Consider the following 22,626-nt stretch of genomic DNA (forward strand, 5'->3'; position numbering starts at 1 on the left):
TGGCATTTTTAAGTACAGTCTACAATTGTTTCCAGAGGAGATCTAAATAAAAGCTGAAGGGATGACTTCATTTTATGGTGACTAACACTTCAGGAGAACACTGCCTCTAGCAGCTTCACAGATAAATCCTAGCACATTGTAAGCTTAATCCTGAAGAAAAACTTGCCCTACTTTCTCTGGAAATGGTTCTGTACTTCTATTAACATCCTGTTATCAAAAAGTTCATTGAGAGATTGTGCCTTAATAAAATTGGTCAGTTGCCAGTCCAATCCCTGTGTCCCAAAAAGCAAAGCTTTAAAGCATCAAAAGGGCTTTGAGCTAGAGTTAATATCAAAACATGTATTAGTAGTAACAGTACTTGAGCAAGACAAAACCTGAAAATCTCAAGATTCATCAGATATCCATGCAATGTATTTATATCAGTATCTCAGCAAAATCCTCCACGTAGTCCATCAGCTGTAACACCGGCCTAATACTTCAGCTAAGTGACACATTTGAATTAAGAATTCTACTAATGTTCTAACTGCTGAGGCTAAGAAAACTATTACCTATAAAGAGGCCGTGGCCATTTGTAAAGCTTCTTCACATTACATAAAACACAAGAATGGAGATGTTCAGTTTCAGTAGCCTCCAACAGGAAAATTAAAAAAAAAATAATCCAGCTTACAGTCAGATACTGCAATTGCTGGCCTGAGACTCAAAGCAATCACTGCTGATTGGATACTTAAACAATTTGATAAGAACCACAATTTCTGACCGACACTTGAATGCACAAGACTACAAATGTTTTTACTGTATGTACACTAAGAAACAACTACAGACATGTAAAGATGTGTCCATAGAAACACAGTGGACACAGATTCGCACAGGATGTGTTCATTGAAAATAGCTTCAGTTACAGTATATTACTAAAATCCATGCAACTTATTTATGTATTGAAAGGTTACAATAGTTGAGAAGTTCTTTACTGGGTTATTGGAAAAGTATTTCATTAATTGATTAATTTTCCTCACTAAGTTTTGAGGCTTACCAATATTTTTAGACAAATGCATAATAAAGAAATACATATCATCAGAACGTCAGTTAGACTGAAAATTAAGTCTGCTTCATCAATGTTAAACCTTCTCTGCTGTAATCACATTGTAGTGTGAGGTTTTTATTTTTATTCACTTAATTTGCCTCAGACAAAATGGACTTTAACTGTGAAATGTTGCCTGACCTCATGTTAGAGCAAAGCATCAGGATGGTATAAATTAAGCAATAATGATTACAGTAAGCAGACAGAAGTACATCACTTTGTACTTCTTATTACGAAAATGTTTATTTTCATAAGAATATTATTAAAATACTAGTTTTGTGTTTTTGACACTGTTCTTTCTTACCTCCCACTCTTTAGCAGCATCTTCAGTAGTAGATTCTTCAGTAGTTTCAGGTTCTTCCTTCTTTTTTACAACTATAAATCCAGGCTCTCGAAGAGACTCCCCAGTATCTTCTGCATATAGCTCTGGACTCCACTGGATAAAGAAGACATACAGGTGATCTGTCCTAGAGAAATCAAGTAACAACACAAAAGAAAAAAAAACATGGTAAACTTCTGGGCTACGCAATTATAAAACCCTATTTTTATTTTAACATGAGGTACTTTGTTTTACTAAATTTTACTAGATTACATTTGTAAAAAAAACCAACCATTATACTATTGTAGGTTATTGTTATTTGCTTGCGTTTAATTTTATGAAATTGGAGGAAAAAAGAAGCAAGTTGGCAATGACTAGCTGTGTTCTCATACACAAGCACAGTCCTTCAACCATTGGAATGTTCTGTTTCCAACTGAAACAACTTTCAAAACCAAAACGGAGCATTACATTTTAAATTTTAATTTAGAAGTACATGGACAGTTAAGTACATAGGATTGCAAAAATTTTTACAACATGCCTGCTTTCCCTGCCCCTGAGAAATAGCTCAGCACTCCCAAGTCAGGTATCAAAGTATACAGACCATGAAAATCACTACATATGTGAGGCAATAAGCCTAAAAAACATGCAAGCACATAACTAGACAATAGGCTGGTTTTCAGTTTATCTGTAGCACTGCAGTAAGTACTCAACACTTAAATTACCATCTTTTAAGTTATCTGCCACAAATGGTACCATTTTCCAGTTTGGAAAAAAAAAAAAACAAAATGCATAAATTTTCATAAGTAGTTTACAACCCCTAACAGGGGTCAGTCTATGCTGCTTAATTATTTCCTGTATGTGAACAGAAAAGGATGCACAATGAACCCAGTAGTATCTCTTCATCATGGAATGACAGCTTCGAAAGGTAGAACTGTATAGCATAAGTTATCTACAGAATTTTCCTACATCTCTCACTAAACAGTCAATCTGCACATTAGCATGAAGAACAGTACTTGCATTTCCCCCCCTCCCCCTTACTTAATCTTTGTAAAACAGAATGCTCAAAAAACAGCCAAAGATACAGTGCAGCAAAGTTTTACACAACTGCAACTATTGTTTGCCTGTGCATTTGTTTAGAAGGTTTAGGATGAGGATCAGTTATACAAAGTCAGCACTCTTTAAAACTAACGTCTCTAGATAACAATGATAAAGGAAAATAATGAAAAAGTAAACTAACAGAAAGAACAAATAATTTCAGATGCATAAGGCTTGGTAACTTCTAAGACAGAAAAAGAAGCTTCAAGTACCTCACACACAGAGCTATTAATTTAATTTTCCAGGTTCTTGTAGGTTTTTAAAAGATCAAGTCAGATTTATTTCGAAAGAGCTTTAAAAGCAACTGTTACAGCAGCTAAAAAAGCAAATAAAAATTATGAATTTTATGATATTTCTTTCCTGATAAGCTTATTTTCTTTCTTATCACTAGGTGAAAGAAAATTGAGTTGATGCTAATTATTTTGATCCATCCAGTGCGCAGTGCTCAGCAAGTTGGTTTAACATTATATTACGAAAACAATCCCACTACGAGACCTGTGAAGCCAGAGGACATTTAAGGTAAATAACCAGATTGGTAATGTGCCAATAAGTTAGAGAGAGATCATTTATCTGATCTCCCTGGTAATGACTATAAACTATAAGCTAAGAACTACTACTTTTGAAATATGCTGTAAGTTTTGCTTTATGCTGAAGGTAAGTATTTGCACTGCTATACTAAAAAAATCAAATTGAGAGAATAATTGTCTTTATCAGTTGATCATTGTTATAAATAAAAAGACTGCCTTTAAATGAAGTGTAATATGAATAGAACAAGAAAAATAAAGTTGGATGTAACTGTAAGAGGCCATGTGTCCCAGACAAGAATAGCTATACCAGAACTGTTAGGACAGACATTTGTGTGAAGAAATTGTACTATCTCTGCTGAAGGGTTGCAAGATGAACCCTTAAAACCAGGATTTGCATAGACTCAGTTCTTACTGGTGGAAAATGCAATTTTTTTTTTTAATGGCAATTTAGTCTGTTATATTCCTCCATTCACAGAGGACTATTGCCTTTCCTGTTGCAGCCAACTTATGTATGAAATGAGTTTCATGTTTGTAATCAAATCTTTTCTCCTTTAGATTAAAGAACCCCACTTACTTCTAATTTTCCTTATATGTTACACTTTCTAATTAGTCTTGCTGCTTTCCTCTGGACTCTCTCCAATTGCTCCATATCTGTCCTCAACTGCAGTGCCCCAACTGGACATTCTATGCCATTCAGCTCAAAAGAAAAGATGGAAAAGTGACTTGATCATTCTGTGTAGGTATTTATACAAGACTATATCTGATAGATTTTTTTTGTTGTTGTTTGGGTTGTATTTTAGTTTTTAAGCTCCTTGTTTAAAAGTAATTACAATATCTTAGGGGGGAAGAAAAAACCACACATTTTCATGTTGAAAATAAGTTAGTTTACTACCAAAAGATCATTCAAAAAATTCAACACTATCAGCGAGGGAACATGGACATTTCATTTAAACATATTTCTAGTGGATGTGTTTAAGCTGCTTCTTGAGGGGGCAGGGAGGAAGGGAACAAAACAAAAACACCCTGTGCTGCACTTTGTACAGAAGAACTAGATGGAATACTTGTTTTTTAATTCAGAGCTCAAGACAACTATTTTTTCCAAGCAGTATGAAGCACAGACAATGACGAAGCATCCCCTGCAAAACTCGCTTCTTAAACAAGATCTCACTTAATTTAATCTTTCTTTCATTATTTACTTGTTACAGGGAGTACTGACCCAACCTGCAAGTAACTACCCAAAGCTCTGATATGATAACGAGGTATTCAGTACAAACAAATAATCAGTATTACAGAATCACAGAACATCCTGGACTGTTGGGACTTTTGTGTTTCTTTACGCACAGTCAGTAAAGACTTTAGAACAGAGCAGGGGGAGGAGAGATGTGGAAGACCTACAAGTCCACCTCCTTCTTACCTTTCTTGAGGAACAGCAAACCAATATTCATGTTTTTTATCCCTCTGAGCATATTGTTGCATTGATGCACTTGCTTGAGAGACGAATGTTTTTCTCATAGGTTTTCCAACCTTGAGACACAAAAACTTGTGAGATCGATGTCTTCGTTTTTCTTTCGTAAGGGAAGAACCTATTAGTAAAGAAAAATTAAGCTACCTACAACATACAGTATTGCTTAACAGAATGACTAGCTAATTTCCTATACATAGTAAGTAGAATGAGTAAGCATAGGTAATAAGAGATGAGGTAATATAAGGGCTGGTAAATACTGCAATCTTTTTTGTTGTTAAGATGTATCATTAGCAGAACTAACTTCACAGCACAGCATATCTGGACATTAGAAATAATTCTGCTTCTGACCTCATTTCACATTAAGTTGATCCTTCAACCATGCTTAAAAGTATTTCAGAAGATACTCTCAATGCATATCCCTCAGCACTGATTCAGGAATAGCTCACACTTGAAGACATACCATACTCATGCCAAAGATGACAATGTTAAATAAGTACATATGCCAGACATATCTGCTATTTGCTTCTCCTACAAGGAAGAGAAATTCTAGCAATGCTGTTGAACAACAAAGATGAATTTATTTTGTTAGCCATTTCAAATGTTTCAGATGTATGACCATCCCTTCACGATAAAGCATACCAGAATTTGCAGCATGGGATTCTTTCTGCTATTGCTATGAGGTTTGTTCAATTAGAAATAACTGTTCTCAAGGTTGGGATTGTCAAGTCAGCATAGAGTTAAGGAAGAAACCTTCTCAAAATTATTTCTTTGAGAGATCAGTCACCCCAATCCTATGACATATGTTCCATCCATAAGAAAAAGCTTTTTAAAGGAGGGAAGAAAACATGGAAGTTTTCAGAGTTCTGATAATCAGCTATAAGCACAAAGTGATGTAGCATAACATTGGTGTTACATGTGCATACGTGTTTCAGTTCTCTAAAAGACTCACCTGCTATTTACAGTTGCAGCCTACCTTCAATGACCATGCAGAATACTCATACAGCAAACATCACCTTTTGATCTACAAACATCTCAACAGTATCCTTTCTCAGTCTGATTTTCACCATAAAGTTTATAAAACTGCACCGTTAACACGTACTTAATTTTCAGTAATATTTTAGAATTATTTTTGCACAAAAACCAAAAGATAATCGTATGATTTAAATACACACAAGACCCAGCTGTTCCACTGAATTTGAGTGTGAACTCTGTCACTGTGTAAGGAACTCTGACCATTATAATTTTTTGAGGCACCACCTACAACTAGTTTCTAGTTGTTAATTTTAGAGCATCACAAAGAAAGTTACAAAGATTTGGAGGCCTTTTTAGCTACTACAAAGTGTTATTTATTATGTATCACTTGTTCAACATTCAGAACAACTAACACATCATTAATTTCTAACTGAAAAACATTTAATTTTGGCAAACAACAAATGACAGTTTGCAAATCCTAGATGCTCAAAAATCCCACAGAAGAGCAGAAATTAAGAGCAGAAATTTAAGTCCTTGCTACATTCAGTAAACAAGGCAGCTACTTAGGTGACAATGATAAAAAAAAACTCTTATAGGACTAATTCAGAATTTGAGATCAATAGATTGGACATATTTATGGTGTCAATCTTTTAATGAGATAATCTACTGCTAACAGAGGTGTCTGAAATTTAGTGTTTTCTGACTTACAAGTTAAGGAACAGATCCATCCTCTTACTCTGATTTTTATCTAAAATTGCTTATAGAAACTAGTACAAATTGCATGAAATTTCTATCTAGACTATGAAATAGAAATTAATGAATGCAAATAAAACAGTAAATTTGGTAAGGCAATATATGCAAGCCAACAGGAAGTGCACAATGGCCTCCATAAGGCCAACTTCTATACCTATGTTTCTGAGACATTTTTCCCCCACAAACACTGTGGCTGCACAGTTCATTCTGTACGAAAAGCTTACAGCATCACCAAATGAGAATCTTCAGGAGAAAACAAACCACGACAAACGTATTCAATATTGCTGAACCACAGGTAAATATTCAGTTGTAAGAAAAGCAGCTACAGTGGCAGAGTATTTTTTTTTTTTTTTTTTTTTTTTTTTTTTTAAGTCATAACCAGCAACCAGTTTCCTAACATTTTGGCTAGACAGCTTCCTTAATCATTTAAGATACAAAACCAAACCTATTACATAATGATGCTACTGTAAAACTGCTCCAAATTCAACGTACAGCTACTTTCTTAACTGGGGGAGAAAAAGAAAGAAGTCTGAATCACTCAATACAATCTCCGATTTCAGTTACGAAAGAAAACAAGTTGACCTCCATAATCTCTTCAACCATACTCTCTTAGCCTGTGACATATTAAAATTATGTTTTCTTTAGAGGTCTGAAAATACTGCACAATTCAATGATTAGTTTTGTTAGTAAGATGATAGAGCATCAGAAAGTAACAAAGAATTTTGTAAAAAGAGATAATACATGAAGAATCACCTATGAACTATTACTTTAAAATAAATAGAAATTAAATCTCTTAAGCTTTAAGCTAACTTCTGATTAACAATCCTAGGGATTCATCTTCATAGAAGAGTAAGGCCACTCCTGTAAACCTAATGATCCTAGTTTCACACATTATTTTTACCACCTTGCTCCTATTTACTTTGAGAAGTGTTTTTCCTGTGTTCAGCCTTGATTTTGTCAGCATGAATGTAATACAGAATATTAGTGAATCTTCTAAGACCAATTTAAGCCTCTGTGCTACGTTAAACCTCCAGTGTTTGCTGCTCAAATCATAAAACTTAACAAGGTATACAAGACACAAGCGAGTTTAAAGTCACTCCTTGAAATTCACTCATACACAAATACACCAAGTCTAAAACTAAAATCTAAGCAACAGTTAGGTGATCACTAATGAACATTTTTGATTCTGAGCTCTATAGTGACCTAATCATCATGGATCTAATCGCATATGTTTGTTGAAATTTCCCCAACAAAATGATACCAATTTAAATAAAAATAACCTTGGTGAGGAAAAGGGTCAGTAAAGGTACCCACATTATCAGTTTCCTAAGCAATATCTTTCCACTGGTTTATGTGTGGGTAGATAAACTTGCACACTGGTGAAAAATAAGCTATATATGGGGATGTGTTCCACGGAGTGGAAAGTAAAGCCAATTCTCAAGAGCACACATGAAGGCTAACACCATATCCATAAATACTGGCTCACCTTCTGATTGCCCATCTCCTGAAGTCACAGTTTTCTGACTAATATCTTTTTGTGAATCCTGCTGCATATTTTCTCTTTGTTGTTTGGTTTGTTGCATAGTATGGGACTTCCAGAGTTTGCGAAGTTCCTCAACTTCTGCCTCAGAGTCTTGAGCTTGCTCTTTCTCTGTGTTTCCCTTCCTAGTTGGCTCTAACTTTTTAGAGTCTGTGGTACCTTCACAATGTGGACATTCCTCTCTCATCTTACTCTCTGACTCTTTTCCTAGCGTGGAGTCTCGATCTTTGCTCACTGGTGTCTCTTTGTCACATTCTTCACTAACGTGTGATCCTTGCAAAGACTGCTGAAAGCTGTTCTCCATGCTTTCACTAGATTCTTGTCCACTCTTTACAGACGTCTCTGCACCTTCTGAACCCACGCTGTGGGTATCTAACTGTTTAACATTCACAACCATTTCCACACTAGATTTTAAGTCACTGCCAGCTTCTTTCAAGTCCAAAATGGTTGTTAAACATTCTGCACTAGTTTGGTTTACTGTTTGGACAGATTCTGATGATGCCCCCGAAGATTTGTCTTGTCGAAGCTCATCTGAAGAAACAAGTTCCTCACGTATTGGAGAGAGTTCTGATTCTGTGAACACATCTTCTGAAAGAGACTCCTCTGTACTCCTCGGAGCAGTGCTAGCGCTGTCATTGCCTGTATCCCCAATCCTGGAATTCACTTCTTCTGTATTGCTCTTTGCAGCTTTCTTGGAATGGCAAAGTTCCCTCACAGACAGCTGTTCTACATCTCTGTTGAGCAAGCAAGGACATTACGATAGCAGGTGACTTTTATGTCAAGCTTTTTTTCTTTAGTTTTACTAAATATTAAAAAAATACATATTTTAGTATAAAAAAAAATTTCCAGCAAACATCAGCAGTAAGAAATATGTGTAAGTAAGCTTGCATAATATTTAATAGTAATCTTATGGCAGACCTTTTGACAGTACAACATAGATGCAACTCCCAAATTTCACATTACTTCAGCAACGAAAAGATCTTTTGAAACCAGAGAATTCGTGTGAGATTCTTAAAGTGTAGAACAAAAGAAATGGAGAGTGGCAGAAGGGGTTGACAAACCCCACACAACCCTCATCTCTAGAAGTAGATATCCTCCACAATTTTTAAAGGTTTAACTATCAAAAAATGTATCTCTGAACATCTGTTCCACTTAGCATCAACTTTACACCCAGCTCCCTGGTAAGACAATGCAGAAGTCATTTAGTCTAACCTTGCCTCAACTAGTCAACATAAAACAACAGGAACCATCATGGTGTGTTTTATCAAGATCTTACCATTCTGCCTCTAGAAAATAAACAGTGATTAATATGCTCATAGAATTGCCTGGGTTGAAAAGGACCACAATGATCACAGAGTTTCAACTCTTCTGCTGTGTGCAGGGTCGCCGACCACCAGACCAGGCTGCCCAGAGCCACATCCAGCCTGGCCTTAATGCCTCCAGGGATGGGGCATCCACAACCTCCTTGGGCAACCTGTTCCATTGTGTCACCACCCTCTGCGTGAAAAACTTCCTCCTAATATGCAACCTAAATCTCCCCTGTCTCAGTTTAAGAGCATTCCCCCTTGTCCTATCACTATCCACCCTCATAAACAGCCGTTTCCCCTCCTGTTTATATGCTCCCTTCAAAGTACTGGAAGGCCACCAAGCTAAAATCAGGTATCTAACTCAGATTATCACCGTTAAGCAAAATAAATCCTGAACTAGTTGCTGCAACTCAACATTCTGAATAACAGACATCAGGTGTTGACAAGGAGAAAGACAAAAGCACATGTGTAAGAATTTATTTCCCACGGGGGAAATTATCCTATTCAAAATTGCCTTCAGAAGTAAGTCAACTAGAAATCTCCAGGTTTTAGAAAATGATAAGTAGGCTGTGAACTTGCTCAACTTTATCTACATCAGAATTCATATAAAAAAAACTGTCAAAGTTTTAGCAGTACACAACCTTCATAAATAATATGTCATCTTTAAGCATATTTTTGACTTGAGTTCTAAAACGCAGATCCCTTGCTACGAAGCACATTAGATCTCCCATTAGTCTCAAACACTTAAGAATCACAGAATGGTTGGGTGGACCTCAAGGATCAAGCTCCAACCCCCCACCACAGGCAGGGCCAACAACCTCCCCATCCTAAAAAAGGATAGCTCCATTTCACATCTCAACAGAACTTTTAATTTGAGTTACTGATTTCACTGAGACATCATTGAAATATAGGATGTTCACAAAACATCCACATTCTCTTACTCAACATTCAATGTGAGGCTGATGTTAAGACTGTGCTATCTCAGATACTCACATTAAAGGTCTTGTCAGAATTAGCTATAGCTATAAATCAGAAATTTGAATTTAATTTTCCCAAAACTTTACAGATATGCCTCAGATTTTCATGAATTTAAGGTATAGAAGAGCTGGAATTGAAAAAATGCTGTATTAGCTTCCTATTTAATAGTTCATAAAGTTGATAGAATGATAAGCATATAAGATTGCAAATGAAATATGACTTATCAAGTATGTTTTCTCATTTCACATGCATTTATATTAGAGGCAAAACAAAACAGAAAACACACGTACTATAGAAGTAAAAAACCTGCAGTGTATATAAGGTAAAGTCATGAATCAAATTTAAGTCATTAAGAAACCAAATAGGCTGGGGAAAAAAAGACTTGTTTCACAACTGCAATCTTCTTATCCAAATAGACTGAAAAAGTTACTTGTATCTTAACTTCATTACCTGCACTATATGTTAATGAAACTAGGCACTAAGATGAACCATTTTTAAGTGCAATCTGGAAAATATAACTCCCATAAATGAGCAAACGAAGCCATGTTGAAACACCAGCCTATTAGTATGTCTCTGCTGAGGCCATGCTTTGGAAAAAAAATATACAAGGTATTTCTTCTAGATGTCAGAGCACTTCTGATCATCAAGAAATGTGCTTAACCTGCTACCTCCAAATGGAGAACTCCTCCATTTGGAAAGTCATTTTTCAAAATTGAGTAGCTTTATACCTTAGATCTCAGTGTCTTTAAGTCTCAGTATCGTTAAGCTACCATCCCTTTATTGAAGATGGTTATGTTTTTAATAGATACGTCAAGCAAATAGCTTTATTCACTCATACATATACTGATACAATTTTGTACACTTGCCTGCAGTTAGATGAAGTAGCCTGCACAGTTGTGCTTTATAGGCATGTAAATGTGCCATGATTTTTTTTATTTCATCATTTTTTACAGACGTTTTAATATTCAATTTATACTATTTCTGAGGAAAATGTAAATAATAGGTATCTAAAAACTAGGTAAAAAAATGAATAAAGATTTTTTTATACTGCTGTTCAAAGAGAGCTTTGAATGCCTACAACAAACACCTGCAATGAAGGCTCATCAATCAAAATTCATCTTGTTCACTTCAAACAATTCTAGATCACAAAGTTTTTTGTCTAGACAAAAAGGGAAAAAATATGCCATAAAAATACCAGCCTTAGAAAACTGATCTTCTAGATACTTAACAGAGTGAGAAGTCATGAATGTTACTTGGAAAAGTAGAAAGTGCTACCCAAAGATTTATATCTAAAGCTAAAGGTTGAGCTTTTCTACTCTTTGCATGGTACCTTTCTACTTTCTACTCTTTCTGTGGTACCTCTTGCCATTGTTCCAACCATCAGAGGAAGTTAAAACACATCTATGTGGAAGAGATTCTATACACGTAGGTTGCTCCAAAAGTAATGCCTCCTATTTCCATGGAAAGTACAGATACAAAGAACACAACAGCACTATCTGATAGAGAAAACTTTTAGCTACATAACTTCATCTTTCAATCACCATCACTAGCTATGCATTTTCACCAGCGATGAGTAAGCAGCCTAAACACCACACTTGCAAAATTCAACACCAGCAGGTGACCCAATGTTGCCACAGTTGAAGCACATTATGCACCATCTCAGAGTATTCACATCCACTCTCTGGCTTTCTCAGCATTTATGTAAATATTACTGAATGTCTATGAGTGCATTTTTTTCCATGGAGGAATTCAATGGCAAACTTTTATTTTATTCACACTTCCACATCAGACAGCACTGACAAGACTGCCCCTCTGCTGCCATCTGTCACACAGCAACAGCATGTAGTGGGATATTCAAGGGAAGATTCAACCTCTACTGCCATTCCATGAACATCTGCTTCTGACATTGCTACGTAACATAATAAAATAGAAGGCATTACTTTCAGAGCAGCCCTGTCAGTATAGCAAGCGTGAGAAATGAGGACAAATCAAAATTTCTCCAAGACTTCAAGCCAATCTTCAATGTTCTTAAGGAAAACAAAAGAAAATGCGTTTGTGTGCTAGCTTTGTATGGTCAGCCATTAGGATACAGTTCATTTTACTCAAAGCTCATTTATTATACTCTTCTATCTTACATGCTTAATGAATCCTTAATTTTGCTGTCCATAATTTCCTTATACAAAGCAGCTGACATCACTTCTTCCATGGGACACATGATGCCATACTCTTCACAGCCATTCTCTTGGACAAGAGGGTCCATTTTATGAGGATCAAACATTATATTATTTGGCGTCACCAGCAGCACACCATTGACCGTACCCTAAAACGAGAAGGAAAAGTAGTGGTAAATTCTATCCGTCATATTTCAGCTTATTCTTTTTTTTTTTTTTCCCCAGAAGTGTTTTCTTTTTTTATAAGCTCTTTAAATAAAAATATGAAGTGCTTATAAAGTTTTCTTGCATTATCTGGAAATAGTTATTTCTCTGGGTATACAAATTATACCCAGAAAAAAGACTTTTTGAAAAAAGTCAACAAATTTTGCTCTTATTTGTTCTTAAGAATTGTTCAATAGTGCTGAAATTGCTTGCAACTTAATGCATACGCTAGGCAGCTCATCCAAGATAAATACACATTTCTTAGAAAGCTACAGGGCTTTTTGCTTTTTTTTTTTTTTTTACTTAAGAAGCTACAAGCATTTTTCATCCCTAAAAAAAAATCTGAATCTTAATTTTTTTTTTTTAATGTTTTGAACGAAGTCTCATAAACAGTCATTTCTCTGTTTTCTCACTCAAAGATGACAGCAGTATCTGATACAACTCAGTCCAACTTAACTGACCTGTAGACTGATTGGACAAATAGATATAATATTTTCAAATCTAGTTCCATTCTACAATGTTGTTGTTGTTGTTGTTGCTTATAAGACACAGTTGCACTAAGATGCAGTTTTGGATGAATTTATCACAATCATATTAAAACCTACTTATATTCGTGTCCTGCATTATCTTACAGTTAATACTCAAACTATGAGAAGTACATTCCTCACAGAATGTAAACATGAAGCTAATTTACACAACAGCTGAACTCCCAGCACAAGTTAGAAATACCCACTAACACCACACTGCTCACTAAGGAAGCTCATTAAGCCATCAGAATAGTGAAGTTTTATCTTTAACTGTGAACGAAAGGAAATGGAACCATTAGCAGGATAATAACAATTCTTTAAAGAACTTGGATCATAAGAACTTCACAAATTTAATTTTTTTTGCACAGAATCACAGGAGACTTGCTTCAGATACAATTGAGACCTATCAAGAATTAAGTAAATATCTTGTTCACTGATAAATCATTCACAGTGGCCACAAACAGTGCATATGAGATTGCTGGTTTGCAGTTTTGTTGTAAAAACACGTATCAGCACAGCTTAAGGTAGAACTACATTTATTTTTATTCACATAAACTGATTTCCAGCACTGAGATGGCTGATGATCTTCACAACAGAAAAATTAAGATGTTATGTAGTAAGCAGAAAATTATAGACCGCTAAAAAGTGAGCCAAAATAAGTATTAAATCCAACAACATTGACCAACAATATCATTTATGGGGAAAAAATGAAAGAGATTCAAAAGCAGCTCAAGCATCTACCCAGAAGTCTTTTGAAATATTATTCAACGCCTGGTCAGGTTTTACACGTGTGACTTTGTTCAAGCACAAAGCATATGCTAAGGACTAAGTCAGCAAAACACATCTGCATAATTTCAAGATTTTAAGACTCTGAAATTGTCACTATTATTTCTTCCCAAGCTTTCCAAACACAGTATATTCTAGAAATATAATTTCAAGGTGCGTGAAGGAACTCCCAAAAGGATAACTGTCAAGTAAAGGTTTTAATTTGTTATATCCACTGTGGCCTGAAGAAAAAAAAGTTACCATGACTGCAAAAACCACTGCATTTACTCAGAAGAGCAACTGCTTTTTTATACAAATCTGGTCTCCATAAATTATGCAAACAAAGCAAAAAGCAACATCGCTTCCAGTTCACTTGTGGTATTTAATGAAATAATATAAAATCTTTTATTCTTTAAATATAAATATATATATATATATTTAAATAATCCCTTAAAATAAGGTCTGATCTACATCTGTGCCATCACATGACCTGTTTTGGATGTATTGACAATCCCAGTGTTTCGAAACACTATGGAGACCATCCAACCTTCATTTGAACAGATCGAAGCAGAAAGAAACTACTGGGCACAAATTTTGAACAGGTATCAAATGCTATTTTTACAGCTGTTACTGCTTCAGAGGAATACCTTTGTTTGAACCATTTAAGTATTTGAACACACAGAATTAGTTTCATTGACAGTTCTAAAAGTAGTTTGAAGAAAGACAAAGTAAACTAGAAGTCTGCACTACAGCTGAGCATAGGAATCAGCATACTGTGATGGATGAACTGGTGTAGTGTTGTTTTGTTTTTTTAATATGCTGCGTATTTCTAATTTAATAAATAACTTATCAAACAGATTGATTATAACATTAAAGGTCTTTCCTCACCCTTAGTAAAAACAAAGGGTTACCCATTCAAGATTAACCCCATGATCTGAACAAGATTATGTAAGTATTTCTTAATAGCAATTTCAGCCAAGAGGATGAGAGGATCCAAAAGCCCAAGCAAACAGTGAGAACTATCAGAATTCAGGGCAAAAACTATTCATGATTTTCACTGTCCATGTGCAGATTTTCAAAATGTGTGCAAAAAAACCAATTAGGCTGTATGACTGCTCTAGCTTAATGTCAACATTCAATACCAGCTTCTAAAGATCTATATTAGTAAGAGAAATCAGTAACTAAATTCACGAGAAGACTCTTCATTCCTCTAAGAGTTTGTCTTTGCTTATTCTCTCTATTTTGTGTGTTAGGACACACTGGTTTTCAAAGTATCAAAGCACGTGACACTGTAAAGAACTTTGGAAAATGAAGAGAGAACGTTCTTGTAACAAGGAGTAAAGTCTCACAGTCAACAAGTCATCAGCGTCAAATTCCCCAACTTTATTAAAAAAAAGAATGAAATCCAATGCTTTATCTGTGCTCTCAGAAGCAAATTAAAGGAGTGTTTCAGCTGACAGTCTCAAATATTTTGTTGCAAAACTAGTAAAGAAAATCAAGTGAATTTTAAATTGATCATCTGAACATTAGATATGAAATGATGTGTATGGAACTGATCACTCATGTTTTCTCCTAATTTCCTTTAACTTGCTGTCAAGTTAAGAAAACCTCTCTCACCCTCCCCAGCTACCACTGGTATGGTTTGTTTGCATCTTAAAAATACAAAAGACATCCAGAATTTAAAAATGCATGTACACACTCCTATCTCCGGGACTAACCTGAACATGTCTAAACACCATAAGGTACTATCCATTTTCTTCATACCAATCAGACACAGAGGAACAGCAGACACCTTGTCTTCTGCATGCAAATAAGTGTAACAACTACAGTAGGAAAACAAGTTTAGAAGACCTTGTAAGAGAAAGCTTCCTAGCACACTCAGACCTAGGACACCAGGCAGTTGTCCTTAACATGGAACATTCCAAGAGCCTGCCTCCGAACCACTTTTCACTTTTAATTAAGCAGACTGCTTAAGACATCTTCTTCCTTTTCAATGAGCAGCACAAAAAACCAAAAACCACAGAAGAGTACTTTTCTTCAACATAGATACTGAAGAAACCTCAGTGTCAGTCTTGTGGAAGAAGCAAGCGGAGTGGCCACTATAATGGGCGTGCCTATCTACATCAAACAGTAAGCTGAAGTGCAACCCTGCAGCACATCAGTTACCCTCCACAGATGTACTGTCTGACTATGATGTGGCATATTCATACCACCCAATTTCTAGATGCATCCAATACCCTTTATCTAGCAGTAGCCATAACTAGATTTCAATTGTTAGGACAATTGTAGTAGGGCAAATATTTCCTGGTTCAATTGTGATACCCCAAGGAATTCTTGTGTCCATATCCAGAGAGTCACAAGTGTGACTAATTACACGAGACACAGAACAGTCCTTGCAAGAGAGAAGTAAGACAGCTTTGTCTTAACACAAACACTCATATATGTGAAATAAACAGAGAGCCTTTCACTAGATTTTAGTTTAAGAACATCAGTCTGACTGATGACAACACCTCACATCTGTGTTTTATGAAATATTATTAACAATGATGGTCAAAATCATTTCGAGTGGGCAGCAGAGGATTAATTTTGAGTTTTCTCCAGAAAACCATCTCTAGATTTGTCATCCTGCATAGTCAGTAAATACATGGAGGAGAAGGGACAAGACACATGAAAATGTTCTAGCTGTGTAACAAATGCTAAGTTGAATGCAGAATTTCTGAAATCTAGAACTCAAACTTCCAACAGCTTAGCATGCATTCCTCATTCTCCAATCCACATAGGCTAAAGAAGTCACCTGGGGAAGAATACAGAGTAAAGCTAAGTAACTGCAAAACAAAAAAGTAGTAGAATAATAAAGCGCTTTTCCAGTGCTTATTTCTAATACAGAGTTTTTGCTAGAACACATGTACTGTCAAAAGGCCTCACATCTAGACATAAAAACACTTCCCGTCAGCAAAAATGAAGCTTTAGGAGCTTCTCCTTAGATCTTTTAGTACTAGCATTACTCATTTGCAAATCTATTTCCAAGGAAGAGAAGTAGGTAGGTATATTTGTAGAACCAACCTTTGTGGGAATGAGAAAGTAATACAAGTACCCTGCATTAATTCAGCTTGATTGAAAGCATGGTTTTCTCAGGATTAAAATGGCTAGTAAGTCTTTTTTACTGAGGAGTGAGAAAGCCCCACCCTCAAAAGCATTCCAGGCCTTCTGACTGTTGACAATCTCAATTCCTAGAAGCTTGCACCTATGAGCTGCATGGAAGTTAAATGCCAATAACTTTAAGAGGTTTCTGTAAGAACAAAACACAAAAACAAATTAAAAAAAAAATACATATTTCTACCATAATATATGTGCTATGGAAGTGCTCACAGAATCAGAGATTCATTCTGCTCTCATTGGTCTGTTCTCAGAAAACAGAAGTGAAGCTACTTAACTACATATTTTCTGACAGTTGAAGGCATATTCTTCTCCATCATGAAGAAAAACTATTAGTTGAAAGAGATACTAACACAGGGAACAAATAGCTTTCCTGTCCCTCAGCACAAAAAAGATGCTCAACAGTATGACTACGGGAAGTTTGTCAGGTCAACTACATCATAACTGCATTTAAGAAATAAGTGGTCTGGGAATACGAAGAAAACAGTAAGAAGAATGTACATATACATAAGCTGATACATCTATCAAAGACAGCCTTACCCTACATTTATATTTGAAGAGTAATTTTTTTATTACATTCCATACAGTAAGTATAAAACATGAAGTACCTTGCCATTGGTGATGTACTTGCAATTAATTTTCAGGAACTTTTCTGTAAACGCTTCCTCCTCTTCAGAGGTAGATGACACCACTCTTGCAGTCCGAACACACGGATGTACTGGTGAAACAACTGACTCTTTCCGTTGGACTCCATCTGGATCCTAAAAAGGAAAGCAAAAGGAGAACTTTGCAGCCTGCCTTTTCATTACTAGGGGATCTTTTGTTGCGTTTATTGCTCTTCATTGACATTAATATAAAGGTAAAAATAGAATTCCAAAACCACGGTAGTTCATAGGAATACTTTTATCAGAGTATTAATAAAGCATAATAAAGCATAGCTTAACTAGCCCATGGGAAGAAATGCCAGTACACAGTGGTATTCAGAATCAACCTAGGAAAAAATAAAATATGAACTCATGTGAGGAAATCGCTTAATACACTTCCACATGCAAATCCATGAGTGACAGGTACTTTGCAGAAAGTATTATTTTCCCGTTTTAAACAGAAGCCCTATTAAGTGTCTTCTGGTATCCCTTATCACATCATATACTATTTTATGTTTGAAGGTCTCTCAATGTCAGCTACTGCAAACTCCGGTTGACATTAAGCCTATGTCTACTCTAGATCAAGTTGCTTATGGCTTTTCTAGTTGAGTTCAAGTCTTCAAGGTTGGCCTTTCCTAGAAATCTGTTCTAAAACAACCAATCTCACTGCAAAAAAAAAAAAAAAATTCCCATTATTTAACCAGAACCTCTTGTACAACGTTCTATACATGTTGCTGCCCATCCTTTCATTATGAACCTCTGAAGATACCACGTTGTTTTCCTCCCTGTAGCCCCTCTGTATCTGATAATACAACACAGTAATCAGGTTACCCAACAGCATTTTCTTCCCCATGCTTAAACAAAAAAAGAAACCAACAGCTTCCGCAGTTGATTCTTAAGCATGGTATTACATCATGAAATGCATGATCTGACAATCCTCCACTGTGTTCTCTCCAGCATATCAATCTTTGTCTTGTACTGAAAGTGAAAGCGAACACAGCACTGCAACAGCAACTTCAGAAGCTTTTCTGACAGGACATAATCCTTTTCCTCAACTACTTGGCATTACTCTCATCTTTTACCTGGAATGTTATTAGCCTTCATTGCCACAAGAGGACATTATTGAACGCCTTCTCTACCAAGACACTAGGTCCCACCTCTCCTGCTCAGGAATAACAACATCAAGAGCCAGTCACTAGTGGGGTTCTGCAAGGCTCCATTTTAGGGCCAGTTTTCCTTAATGCTTCAATGACTTGGATACAGGACTCAAAAATATACTAAGTAACTTTGTGTATACCATCACACTGGGAGAAGCTCTTGACTCCTCAGACAGTAGTGAGGATCTGCAGAGAGATCTGGACAAACTAGAGCACTGGGTAATCACCAACTACATGACTTTAAAAAAAATGGCACGTGCTGGATTCTGCACCTGGGGCTGGGCAACCTTGAATAAATGCACTGCGGGAGGATAGGCTGGAGAGCAGCTCTGCAGAAAGGGATCTGGGGGAATCTGTTTGATGGCAAGTTGAATATTAAGAGGATCCAATAAACTTTTTAATTTGTGCATCAGATTGCCAAGTGAAGCCCTTCAGAAGAAAACCAGAAAAACAAACCAACAAAACAAAAATAGCATAAGAAAGACTTAGCCTAAGCCAAGTTACTACACAAAGACTGATGTTAAGCTTACTGAAATGCATACTGAAGTCTTAGCTTAAATGCAGCTTTGTAAGAAAAAACAGGGTTTGCTGGTTTGTATTCATTCATACAATACTGCACAACTACTGTTTGATGAAATAGAAACTGAAGCAGAAAGCTCAATCCTATTGTAACCAACTTCTGAACCTCTGCTTTGGAAAATACATTTGTCTCATTCAATTTCTAGTAATCCATGATCATAGTAAATAAAGAACTCATTACATTACATAGGCAGAACTGCTTATCATTTTTAAGTTTAATCACTTTTCAAGTTGATTTGCAAGTTTTGAGTCAGAACGAGGGGAGAGTCAATAATGACAGACATTGCTACAGAGCACAAAAGGATGTATGCTAACGTTGCTCTACCTGGGATACTAACCAGTAGAGGGGAAAAAGCATGGAAAACAAGTGCTATTAAAGAACCAAATCCTTCAGCTTTATCTTCAAGTTAAAAGCAACCATCACTTACACTGCTAATAGAAAGAGTCACCAACAAAAAAGCCACACACATAATCCACACTGAAAAGTACAAGTGATTTCTGTCCTTCACTTGTGATTGACAGAAGTCATCTAGACACTTTCACTTCACTTAAACAGCTTTTGAGAAACATTAGCAACAGTGCTGTTCATAAACAATTATTACCATATCATTTGATTTTTCCTGAAGCATTTAAAGGGATGTTTGTCTGATACGTAAGGATACATACAAGGGTTCATGTAACTGAAGAATATATCAAGTGAAAGTGAACTCTAAAGATGTTGCCAACGTTCAACTGTCCACATTAGGCAAAATAACCCACTGCCTAAATGGATTTAAGCTTCAAAACTTTTTTAATCCATTTTGTTTCTTCTATGATTTCAAGCTTTTACCTGTTTTTACTGATTATATGCACAAGGCAGTTGGAAAAACAATAGAGCTACTAATACTACACTACTTTGTCCCCATACCTATTATATGCAAGCAAGCATATACAAACTACTTCACAAGACCATAAAAAAGTATTTTTTCTGACACAGCATATCTACTACACTGTAGAAAGAGCTCGAATTTCTCTAAGTGTGACAATTTTTTTCCTTTGAGTAACTTCTCAATATATATATATATTCTACATAGGTAGGCCTATACTAGCATCTTAAGTCATTCTGAGACACGATACAGAAGAAAATAGACTAATCTAGTCTATTTACTGAGCTACAACACCTCCAGTTTGCTTTTGACAGCTTGACTACACACTACCAACATATTTTGTTATTTGAAATAAAAGATAATAACTGCGAAGAGATTAGTACTGACATGTTAGGAAACAGCTGAATAAGGTCAGAATTGCATATATTACAGTATCAGAGTCATATCTTCTCTGCATATTTCTGGTTTGAGTTCTCCCCAGGAGATTATTTTAATAGCAAACTAGTGATCCTAGAAACACATACTTTTACAAAGCTAGCTCAAAGACAAAAACTATATTTAAGCTTAATTATAGAGCAGCTTTCAAAGTTATATAGTTTTAAGTACAGGAAAGTCTGTAAATGCAGACAACACTACTAAGTGAAAGCTGGCTATAATCAACACTTAATCAGCCTTTTACTGAAAACACATTCTCCTTAATGAAGCCAAAGGAAAACTCTTCAACCACTACTAAGGCCGGAGTGATGGCTACGATGGCGAGAGTAGAACCCTTACAAGGACAAGAATATTTAGGTACTTAAAATGTCTAAATATTGACACATTCTGTAGCAATGAAAGTTACATAAAAATATCTAGTTCTCAAAGGTAACACACGAATGCAATAGGAATCAACACTTAAGATATCAATCTGCAAAGATAGTAACGTATTACTAATGACTTGAATACAAGCCATTTTTCACACAGAAAACTCATTTAAGATAATCAAATCTTGCATCTACTATTTTGCTTTCAACTCCAGGTGTTATAAAGTACTTTCTCCCCAAAATGATCTTCTTTAAGAAGAAAGCATAACATTTATAACATTCAGCTTGTAAGGGAAAAGTTACTTTCAGTAATGGGTATACCTACATTTACTGTAGCCTTGTCAAATTCTGCTTCTGAAGATGTAGGTGATAGGGGACTTATAGGGCTTAGAGAGGGGGAGCTGTCCACACTAGATATGTAGTCTGGGTCAGGAACATACAAAATCTATAAAGAAGATATAATGCAGTTAGATGTTATGCTTTCAAGTTTACTTTAGATTTCCCACTAGTTCAGCTAAATGTCATGCTTTCTCAAAATAATCTATGTGGAGTTATTTTTCCTCCAGTTCATTTTAACAGGAGTTATGAGTTGAGGGAATAAACAATACAACAAAATACTTCTTGATTTTAACTTTGAATACTATTAAATATTGCTTTAGGATATGATAGATATGTAGTCATAATTGAGTAAAGGTTCAAATAGAAAGAATTAGAAGAACTATATAGCTTGTCAGAAACACTGAGAGTACATAAAGACGACCCACTGAATTATTTCCTTTGTTGATTATTTGAGTAACCAAGAGGCAGGTTAGCAGAAGCATTTACAGACATGCCATTAGCACCAAATGTAGAAGAAAAGGAAAAAGTCTCTAATGTTATTCACCCATTAAACAGACTGCTTGGGTGATGGTAAGCATTCAAACTTAAGACTAGGTTTTGCAGCAATAAGAAATAAACATAGAATTTTAGAACGGTTTGGGTTGGAAGGGACCTTGAAGATCATCCAATTCCAACCCCCCTGCTACAGGCAGGGACACCTCCCTCTAGACCAGGTTGCTCAAAGCCCATCCAGCCTAGCCTTGAATGCTTCCAGAGAGGGGGCACTCACAGTCTCACTGGACAACCTGTTCCCGTATCTCATCACTCTCACAGCAAATAATTTAGACTAGATATTAAGAAGAAATCTACCCTCTTCCAGTTTAAAGCCATTTCCACTCATCCTGCTACCTGCTCTTATGAGAAGTTCCTCCCCAGGTTTCCTGTAGGCTCCCTTCAGGTACTGGAAGGCTGCTGTAAGGTGCCCCATAAGCCTTTTCCAGGCTGAAGAGCCTCAACTCTCTCAGCCTCATATGATTATTTCAAATAAAAGGCTAATACTAAATGGCCTCACCAGCTACCCTATCACTTATTTCCAGGCCTAGCTTTAAAGGAAATGAAAAAGGCTGGTAGAAGAGGGGAAAAAAAAAGGTGTAAGCAATACTGATCTAAAAGAAATAATAACAGCAGTTCACACAGCCTTGCTAAAATGACAGCAAGCTTTAAGGTTGGAATAGAAGCATTAGATTTACTGAAGCAGAATTGCAAGCAGTAGCATGCAGTCAGAATCAATGTTTGTAAGTTGTACTATGAACTTATTTTAGATAGCCTTATATATATTCACAAATATATATTTAGCCTGTGTCAAGTGTCATTATGCCATTAAGTACATGTAACTTAAACC

General features: G+C 35.9%; 1 protein-coding gene across 11 annotated transcripts in view; it reads right to left on the bottom strand.

Annotated features, from left to right (window-relative positions):
• The window catches only part of OXR1 (oxidation resistance 1), a 240,885-nt gene that overhangs the window by 25,422 nt on the left and 192,837 nt on the right, over positions 1–22,626 (bottom strand). For 9 of the 11 annotated variants that reach the window (XR_007375873.1, XR_007375874.1, XM_048939870.1 and 6 more), the window contains 6 exons: positions 21,232–21,351; positions 17,466–17,618; positions 12,170–12,354; positions 7,696–8,483; positions 4,434–4,602; positions 1,383–1,545 (listed from right to left, as the gene is read on the bottom strand). Coding sequence is in view for 9 of the 11 variants with exons in the window: in XM_048939870.1 (XP_048795827.1) it covers positions 1,383–1,545; positions 4,434–4,602; positions 7,696–8,483; positions 12,170–12,354; positions 17,466–17,618; positions 21,232–21,351 (1,578 nt within the window). In the remaining 2 variants the exon portion in view is untranslated. The remainder of the gene's footprint in view (positions 1–1,382; positions 1,546–4,433; positions 4,603–7,695; positions 8,484–12,169; positions 12,355–17,465; positions 17,619–21,231; positions 21,352–22,626) is intronic. The other 2 variants (XM_048939873.1, XM_048939875.1) reach the window with 1 other exon arrangement.

This window comes from Lagopus muta, chromosome 3 (genome assembly GCF_023343835.1).
Source record: "Lagopus muta isolate bLagMut1 chromosome 3, bLagMut1 primary, whole genome shotgun sequence".
NCBI lineage: Eukaryota > Metazoa > Chordata > Aves > Galliformes > Phasianidae > Lagopus > Lagopus muta.